Source organism: Malaclemys terrapin, chromosome 4 (assembly GCF_027887155.1).
Source record: "Malaclemys terrapin pileata isolate rMalTer1 chromosome 4, rMalTer1.hap1, whole genome shotgun sequence".
NCBI classification, from domain to species: domain Eukaryota; kingdom Metazoa; phylum Chordata; order Testudines; family Emydidae; genus Malaclemys; species Malaclemys terrapin.
In genome coordinates, this window is record NC_071508.1 from 129994033 (window position 1) to 130004222 (window position 10190).

The following is a 10190-nucleotide window of genomic DNA, read 5'->3' on the forward strand; positions in this document are numbered from 1 at the left end:
CTCCCTGACCACCATATATGGCAGTTGGTAGGTGGAGTCACAGACACTGCTTCTTGGAAGAGGGAGTGGTTGGGCCAGCTTTGAGAGGTTCTTGGCCCTCTGGACTTGTGTTGGATTCCACAGCTCCAGCTCCTGAATACTCTTTGATGCAGTAGCTAATGATATGGAATTTAACGTTAATTTAGAAGTGGTGCATTAAGTGGTGCTAACAAGTGTTCCTGTATCCTTGTTGCCATGACAAAGAGGCTAATTTCTTAAGGTGTTGGATAGAAGTTTATAAGAAGAAAATAGTGAAGTAATATTTCCTTTTATATATTGTTTAATTTCCCGTTGTGTGTTATTAAATAAATATTGTGTGACGTTATAACAATGCTTCTTTGATAAAATAGATGTAATACTGCCTCATTTAAAAATACCAGTGTGCTACTCTATTATCATTTATCTATATTAAAAAATATGCTTAATGTGGCTTTAATGCAATGGTGCACAAACTTTTCCTGTCCTGCCCCCCCACTACCAGTAATGGAATCTGTCCATGCTTCCCCTCCATTATTGCACAGCCAAGGCTTCCTCAACAGAGTTGCTTATGCTGAAGGCGGAGCTGGGGGCAGAATTGGAGATGGGGTGGAGGTGGGGCTACAGGTGGAGCTGGCCTGGGGGTGGAGAGGGAATGAGGGCAGAGCTGGGCTGGTGGTGGAGCAGGGGATGGAGTGGAGTTATGGCTGGGGGCAGAGTGAGGCTGGGTGGTGCTCCCACCCTGCCCTCATGGGGGGCTGGCCCAGGCCCCACTGTGTACCCCCCCAAAATTCCTCAATGCCCCCCCCCCCCCATGGGGGGCGTGCCCTACAGTTTGGGGACCACTGTTTTAATGAAATACATGAGTTTGTTATGATGATACACTTGTCACCACTCCAAATGACCTCATTTACATTGTGAAATATAATCTATCCCAACATAATGGGTGTTCTTGTTTCATAGGTGATAAAAGTCTACAAAGCAGCAGTACAACAGACCTTGGATGTCCTCTTCCTTCCTGAAGGAAAAGAATTTCTTACAAGCACGGATGCAGTAAGCCGGGACTCAGCTGACCGTACGATCATTGCATGGGATTTCCACAGTGCTGCAAAAATTTCCAATCAGATTTTTCATGTAGGGTTAACACTTATTATTATTTGAATGCTGATTTAGTATATTACATTGTGAGCAGAGTAAAAAGCTTTTGATTTTTCCTAAACTGCTGTGAGTTATTAATCAATTTTGCTGGAAGAAGGGATGAGTGCAGCTTATATTAAATCACAGTACTTCTGTATGATTTGAAGTAAGCCATTATAATGTTACTGTGATGTGTAAACTGCTACTTACTAAAAAGCAAGAGCTGTTTTTCTATTTTAGCAGCCCTGTCTTATTCTCTGTAACTATAATTGTGAAGTGACCTAGAGAACTGTGAGTGCCCTCCTTGGAAAAGTATTTCCGTTTCACTGCCTATTCACTGACTTTTGAGCTAAGTTTAGGTAGGTACACAGGTAGAAATGTCGGTGTGTCCTGCCAACTGTGTATCAAAGTATTTGTTATGGTATCACGTTTCCCTCTCCAGTACCTTTCCCAGGACAGCAGAAGTGATGTATTTGGGGTGATCACAGGTGAAGGATTTTATCAATAAAATGTTTGAGCAATAGCATGGTATATGCATGTAAATACATAGCAAAGGATAATAGCAGAGGCAAAATGGTGCTGGCAAAAAAATTACTTTAGCAAACACAGGTGCAATATTCCTTGCAATATGTAGCAGTCCAACCAACTAAGTCATTTACATGCTGAATTGTCAAGAAAGGCTGGCAGCTTCACAGGACACTTAGTGAGTTAGTCCTTGCTCCCTTAGGCTCCTTTGAAAATCCTAGCCTAATCGCTCATGTAAGTTGAAGAATGCATGAGTGAATTGGGTTCAGGTAGTTCTACGTTTTTACTGGAAAGAACTGTACTGGCAACAAGATGGAGTGGATGTTCTAGTAAGACACTTCTATCTCTAACTTCCACAATTATGTCTTCGTTCAATTTTGGAGCAGCACACGTCCTGGGTATGCAGTTTGACAGCATGTTAAGTCATTTGCTCTGGAAAGAAAACGCTTCAGTGAATAAACAAACTGCAAAGCAGTCATATTCAGTGTACTGAGCAGTTTAAACAAGACAATTCTTTTGGAAATAGAGCATCACTGAATGGGGCAGTTACTTCACTCTTTAATATGTTACTAACAAAAAATTGATAGTGATTTTGGGAAATAAGTACTCTTAGTTTTGTAATATTCAATTTCTAACCTTTAAGATGGGAGTGTCTGGACTTTACTACTATGCTAGAATGCAGATGAGAAACCCATCATCTCACTACTCATGAATACACATTAAATAGCCCAAACTATGTATTTTTAATTTACTTTCTTCTGCAAAATAGCTGAACCCTTTTCGATCAAACTTCCCCCCAAATTTGACTGGAAACGGAGGGTTCTCATTTTTCACTCCTACATCTTTTCTGCCTGTTCTAGCCTGTTTTACTATCATTTCCCAAGATTGTTTAAGTTTTTCTCTCTGTGCCTTTCTTTTGTGTTTCCTCTGTCTAATACTCTTTACCTAACTGAGGGTTTGTCTATGTGTGTGGTAAACCAGGTTTAAATTTCAGAGTAGCAGCCGTGTTAGTCTGTATCCGCAGAAAGAACAGGAGTACTTGTGGCACCTTAGAGACTAACAAATTTATTAGAGCATAAGCTTTCGTGGACTACAGCCCACTTCTTCGGATGCATATGCAGTCCACGAAAGCTTATGCTCTAATAAATTTGTTAGTCTCTAAGGTGCCACAAGTACTCCTGTTCTTTCTGCGGGTTTAAATTGATAGTGCACCTGGTTGCCATACACTAACTGGTTGTGTGGATCCTGCTACTGTGCACTGAAAGTCCCATAGTGCAGAACTGCGGAACTTTTAGTATGTGGTAGGAGGGTTCACATGGCCAGTTGGTGTGCAGCAATCACTGTAGATTGATACCCTGGCTTGTCATGCGCTAAATCTCCATGTAGACAAGCCCTCAACCCCCCAATCTTTTTTCTGTTGTCCCACTTCTACTTGCTGGTAATGCTTCATCATTTCTCATTTATAAATTTACCTTTAAGCTTTTATTTATCTTTTTGCTGTCCAACATTTGAAAGAGCATAGCATTCCTTTTGCCCAAAGCAATAATCTCAGATGTTTTTACTGCGCATAAACTGTGATTTATATTGAAACATAAAGTTGTACATTAGAACTAGAGATGAGCTAAAACCAGAACCTCTATTCCAATTGCCCTCCCCCTTAGAATTTCACTAAGTTTGTGAAAGTTTGGGAAGTTTGTATTTGAATCCCTGGATCTAAACCTGCCCATGTGACTTTGGATTTCTTCTGAAATTGGAGGAAGCCCTTTTTCTCACTTTGCTTTGGATTTGGCTCATGAAGTTACCATCATTCACAATTCTAAACACTGGCCTAAGGCTATTGTGGATCCAAAAGTATCCATCTCTTCCTACAGCTGAACATTTTGAACTGAAAATAGTCCTATTGAAAAGTGACATCATTTGTGACTTCTGACCTTACTAGGATTAGAAAGATCAGTTGTAATTAGCAAACTGGTTTCTTCATGATACAAATAGCAGTAAAGAGGTATTTCGTACTAGGGGGTAAATCCTGTCCCTGCCTCTGTAATCAGAGAAGATTCTCTGGCAACAGAACTGTAAGGGTAGCCAGGGTTTAGGGAGTTAAACAGGGACTATGGAAGGGGGTGGGGAGTAGGACTAGAGGACCCATTGCTACATGGAACCTTTAGTCTTCTTAGGACCCCAGAAGCTGTTTGAGTGCTTTTGGGCTGAAACTGCCTTTTTAAAGGGGTGAAAGGGAATATTCCTTCCCTATGCATTTGCCCAGCTCCTGCTCAGCCCAGCTAATTAGAGTAGATACCAGATTTAATATTTGCCCCATGTGAACTTTCAGGAGAGTGTGTTGAGCAAATTGGGCATGGATTTCTTTTAAATTTCTTCATGGTTACATATCTAAAATATGTCAGTTCTCACCCATCTTCTAATCATTCAGATATGTTAGATCTACAAAAGACTGCCTGATTAATTTGAACAAGTCTGTATTTCAGGCAACAAAAATATAGGAATGTCAATCTTCTCAACTATTTTTTAGGAGCGTTATACCTGTCCGAGTCTGACTCTGCACCCTAGAGAACCTGCATTTGTTGCTCAAACAAATGGAAACTACATGGCATTGTTTTCTACCCAACGACCATACAGAATCAACAAAAAGAAAAGATATGAAGGGCATAAGGTATTATTCTTCACAAGAAACTTAAAGTATTCAGGACTATAAGTAATATAACCAATTTCTGTTCCCTTAACATGTCTGCTGATACTATTGATTTATAAACCAGGGTAGATATTAATTGACTTGCTTCTTTTCCTGTCTGGTTTCCTGTAATGTAGTTAATTTAGAATGATACCCATTATGAAGACAACGGAGATTAAAATAATGGAAGATTTTGTGAATTGTTAATAGCTTCACCAATTATTGATTGACTAGTGCTAACAATTTAAAGTCGAAATAAGTTTGTCTTAATAAACACCTGGGGAAATAATTAGAGCATATTGTGTAAAAGAGACATTTTTAGTACATTAATGCATTTTCAGGAGGTTACATTAAATTTCCCTAATTAGCATATTAATTTACTCTTATTCTTGACTCTTCACAGGTGGAAGGATTTGCAGTGGGCTGTGAATTTTCTCCAGATGGAACACTTCTAGTGACAGGAAGTTCAGAGGGCAAAATATTTTTCTATAACTATCACACTGCTAGAATCATTCACACTTTGTCTGCACATAACCAGGCTTGTGTGAGTGCAACTTTTCATCCAGTCCTTCCATCACTTCTTGCAACGTGTGACTGGGCTGGAGATATCAAGATCTGGCAATAAGAAGACAGGGTTCCCTTTCAGAGTGAATCCAGCTAGTCCACATTGAAGACACGGGTGCTGGTGTTTCATCATAAATAAACCAGTGTATGTAATTTGAATTTTTCTTATGAATATGAGGGAGTCTGTTGTCATTTTGTATATTCCATCCAAGCCTTCTAAGAGTAGGATTTTCAAAAGTCTAAGTCTGGAAGTCAATGAGAGTTAGGCTAACACTGAGCGTTTTTAAAAATATCATCTAAGCTTTAAGCTTAAATTTGTTTTTTATCATTTGATGCCTAATGGGGGTAAAAAGGAGGCATAGTGGTAAATATTAAATTATACCAAAAATTAAAAAAAAGAATATTTCCACATGACTGCAGGTCTCTGCATGTCCAACTCCTTGCTGCTCTGAGTCCACTTAACACTGGGGTCAGTGTTCAAGTTAATATAATAATATTTTACATTTATAACATCATTTTTCAATCCAAAAGATCTCTACTTCCATGCAGTTCAGGATCACCATGTGGAAGAAATCTTCTTCTGAAGTGCAAAGGAAAAGGATCTCCTTTTCTACCGACCTCTGTTAAATACATATCACCAGTTATATGGTGGTTCTTCTTCTTCTTCTTCAGCTGGTGTAAATTGTCATAGTACCATTGAAGCCAATAGAGCTATTACAATTTAGACCAGCTAAAGATCTCCGCCAAATATTTTTACATAGTCATGTGTGTGTATAAGAGAGAGAAAGAAAATTAATCTTGTGCCTTTTAGGGGGGGAGGGATAGCTCAGTGGTTTGAGCATTGGCCTGCTAAACCCAGGGTTGTGAGTTCAATCCTTGAGGGGGCCACTTGGGGATGTGGGGCAAAATCAGTACTTGGTCCTGCTAGTGAAGGCAGGGGGCTGGACTTGATGACCTTTCAAGGTCCCTTCCAGTTCTAGGAGATGGGATATCTCCATTATATATATATATTTTTTTTTATTATTATTTTTTTTTTTTTTTAGTATCAACCTTAACTCTGACTCACAAGATATACTAACTCTTTAAACATATACATAGATTATTAAGAAGTTGTCTTTATATTGTGATGATTATGTTGAAAAGATAAATATGTCTTGTATGTTGGAATTAAGACTGCTACTAGAATGTGAGAGATGAATTTTCACATATCAATATTGTGGTTAATTGATTTTAATGAACTGCAGTGTTACAGAATATTTATGTCCATTTTAACTGAATATTTCCAGATTTTTTTAACTAGTCTTTTTTTTATGACAATGCTGTAGTTTGCAGATGTGTTATTCTGTGATCTAACTCTAAATTAAGGAAGCATTTTGTTTGAGAATATCAACTAGAAAAGAAGAGAGCATATACCACAGAAATGAAAGGGGGAAATCCCTTTTCTGATGAGACAAAGACCTGAATTTCAAACATGTGGCGGTTAGAATTGTAGGGTAGTTAAGCCACATAACCACATTTTACTATTGCCTAACTAGAAAAAAGAAAGTAAAAGGAGGTGGGAAGGGGGCATCCCATCAGTTTTTGCCTCTAATTTGTTTGCTGCCATCATTGGCAATCAAAGCTAGTTCTCTCCCTATTAATTCCATTATAGTATTTCAGTCTATGAAAAAGAACTTTATTCAGATACTGGTAATATTGTAGCTCCATATTAACCCATATATATTGCTATATCATAGAATCATAGAAATGTAGGACTGGAAGGGATCTTGAAAGGTCACCTAGTCCAGCCTCCTTTGCGCTGAGGCAGGACCAAGAAAACCATTTCTGATAGGTGTTTGTCTAAGCTGGTTTTAAAATCCTCCAATGACGGGTATTCCACAACTTCCCTTGAAGCCTATTCTAGTTCTTAACTATCCTGATAGTTAGTTAGAAAGCTTTTTCTGATATCTAACCTAAATCTCCCTTGCTGCAGCTTAAGCCCATTATTTCTCTTTTCTTCAGTGGATGTGGAGAGCAATTGATGAATCCCCCTTATAACAGCCCTTAATGTTTTTGAAGACTGTTATCAGGTCCCCCCTCAGTCCTCTTCTCAAGACTAAACATGCCCAGTTTTTTTAACGTTTCATCATAGGTCGGGATTTCTAAACTTTTTATTTTTGTTGCTGTCCTCTGGACTCTCTCCAATTTGTCCATATCTTTTTTTTAAAGTGTGTTGGCCATAGGCACCGACTCTGTGGGTGCTTCAGGGTGGGAGCACCCACAGGGAAAAAATGGTGGGTGGGGAGCACGCACCAGCAGCCCCCCTATCAGCTCTCTTGCACCCCATCCGCTAGCACCTTCAGCCCGCTGTGCCCCACAGATCAGCTGTTTCACGGCGTTCAGGAGGCTGGGAGGGAAAAGGGAGGGCGGAGGAGTGAGGACGCAGTGCATTCGGGGGGGGGGAGGAGGAACTGGGCGGGAAGAGGCGGGGTGGTGGTGAAGTGGGGGTGGGAAGAGGTGGGGCGTGGTGGAGTGGGGGCGGAAAGAGGTGGGACCTTGGGGGAAGGGGTGGAGTGGGGGTAGGCTGACCAGAGAGCAAGTGTGAAAAATCGGGACAGGGAATGGAGGGTAATAGGAGCCTACATAAGAAAAAGCCCCAAATATCAGGACTGTCCCTATAAAATCGGGATATCTGGTCACCTTAAGTGGGGGCAGGATCTGGGATGGAGCCGGGGGTCGATCACTCCCCCGGCACTTTGAAAAGTCAGCGCCTGTGATGGTGGCCAAAACTGGAGATATATATCTGTTAATGTATGTACATATGATATATGTTTGTAACCTACCTGGGTATAAAAAAAGTAAATATATAAATAGTGTACATATATTTATGTATTTAAATGCTCTGACACAAAGTAAGACTTAGTGTATATGTATTCATTCAAATAGCAAATCATCTACTTACAAAGAGAAGCTAAATAAAATGAAAACCCAACCACAGTCTCTGAACTGATGAATAGAGAGCTGCACTGATATAAAATTTGGATCCACATCCATCTGCAATCCGCAAACATGGTCCATGGATATCCGCGGATGTGGATATCTGTGGATATAAAGCAGATATCTGCAGGTTTGCAGAGCTCTAGAGATGAAATATTAAATTATTAAAACATTAAAAAACACCACCCTCTTGTTGAGCTCTGTTGGAATCAAAGTGAGCTGAAATGCTTTTTAAATACATATGAAATCTGATTCATTTAAGCACCAAGTCCTCCTTATCTTTACTTATGCAGGTAGTGCTTTGGGAGTCAATGGGATAACTCTCTTGAGTCAGACAAGTAAGATTTAGCCATCAGAAAATATGTGGTTAGAATTAAGAATAACAAATAAATACTTTTATAATACATTATTTTTAAATAATTATATTTTATCCTTTTATTTTTCCACCTTGGATTGAGTGCAGGGTTCTGTGTTTCAAAAGCAAGAGTTGATGTCATCACGATCACCTATAGTGTGCACAGCTTTATTCACATGTCTTTGCCTTAGACATTTGTAATATGCCTGTCACCAGAGTATCTAAGATTTTTGGAGTTACTGGCACCAGCTTTTGCAGTCAAGGCCTTGGTTTACGTTTAAAATGCATTAATTTATAATCGTAGTCTTGTGCCTATATTTTCTTGAGCCATAGTCCACCAAAATGATCCAGGGTTGTGCAGAGTCCCACTAATTTCAGAAGGACTCCACATGTGCTTTGCAAGATCAGGACTGTAGGGCCTTATCTTGCACCACTGAAGTCAATAGGATTTTATGTCCAAAACAGTTGATAGTATTCAGTTTTATACAGCATTTCAGTTCCATCTTTAAGATTTGTTTCAGCTGTTGGTCTTGAGAGTCTGTTTATTCATGTTTGTGTTATATATTTACAAAGAGAGTGTTAAGGTGCCGGAGCAATTTAGCACTCTTCTTTGTGTGGTAATATGGTTCAAAAGAAAATAAATGAATCCATAGTGTTATTTTTGGGTGTCTTATTTTGGACATGATATCATTTCCACCATTCTTCCTATTGCTTAGCATATTGCATATCTTCTTTATTATAGAGCACCAGTCATGACTCTAAAGTTAAGGCTGAGTTCCATTTTGCACTTAAAGAAGAGATTTAGCCTCTTGTTGTTCATCTAAAATATTGTGTATCTTCTCCAAACTTATAGAATTTACTCTTTGAGTAAAGAATGAATATTATGAGAATTTACAAATAAATCCGTTACTTTGAGTTTCAGTTAGTTTTAAAATAATTCCTTTGAGAAATTTGCCTGTCAGTCTTTTTTATCCTGAATGATCTTAATAATGGAATAACACAGACTCAGACATTCATATTTCATCAAAATCATGTGCATATGCTGTATTTGAAAATAGGTTGTAATTAAGCTATCATTATTAATGATAGTTGTAGCGAATGGTTAACTCAAATAGGCTGAAACAGGGTTCAACAACTCAGGTAGCTCTTAAGTAGGGCTATTGTAATATCAGAGGTGATTCAACCAATCGTCACTCTTCCTCTATAACTAATTTGCATGCAATAGCTTTATTAGTTGTAATGAGCAAGTAGTATGAGGGACACTGGAGATGTGTCAAGAGTTCTAATTGGTAGATTACTTGGCCCCAGTGTCACTACTCTTTAAAGGTTCCATTGCAGAATGCTACTTAGGCATCGATGCTTAAAGGCTCAATATGGCACTGCTTCCTCAGCTCCTCTGTGCACTAAGGCAGTCCTGCTGGGAAACTGAGAAGAGTGCATGGATGGCCAGAGTCATTGGGATCCAAGGAATGGGTTCCTCTCACCGCTTCACATAGCAATGCTCTCGGTATCACAGCCTTCTAAACCAATACATTAATGGCAAATTAAGGACCCAGTTCATCAGTACACTAAGGTTGTTTTGTGTTGCTCTGGTGCACTGGTGAATCTGCCCTCTAAAGTTCAATAAATATATTAATTACTTAAGGTTGATACAAAATACCCGAACTCAGTAGAAACACTGCATGATAACATTCGTTTGGGATTTCTTGTTTAGTGTCTATGTATGACATTTTTAATAATTTTTGAAAACCAAGGACATTTTCACACAAAAAACTGCATTAATATCAAATTAAGGTTGAGAATATGTATTAGTAATTTAAGAATAAAAATAATCACAGATATGTTATAATTATACCAAACCCAGGCATTATAAACTCAGGAAGTTCAAAGTTAAAGTGACACTTAAAAAATATTCAAATATTTGAGGTACGG

The 10190-nt window shown here is 38.8% G+C and overlaps 1 protein-coding gene across 1 annotated transcript in view; it reads left to right on the forward strand.

The window, feature by feature from the left end:
• Window positions 1–5732, forward strand: part of WDR25 (WD repeat domain 25) — a 120582-nt gene extending 114850 nt beyond the window's left edge. The window contains exons 5-7 of the mRNA XM_054025763.1: window positions 979–1149; window positions 4205–4345; window positions 4767–5732. Of these exons, the coding sequence (XP_053881738.1) occupies window positions 979–1149; window positions 4205–4345; window positions 4767–4988 (534 nt within the window). The 3' untranslated portion in view covers window positions 4989–5732. The remainder of the gene's footprint in view (window positions 1–978; window positions 1150–4204; window positions 4346–4766) is intronic.
• Window positions 5733–10190: the final 4458 nt, after the last annotated feature.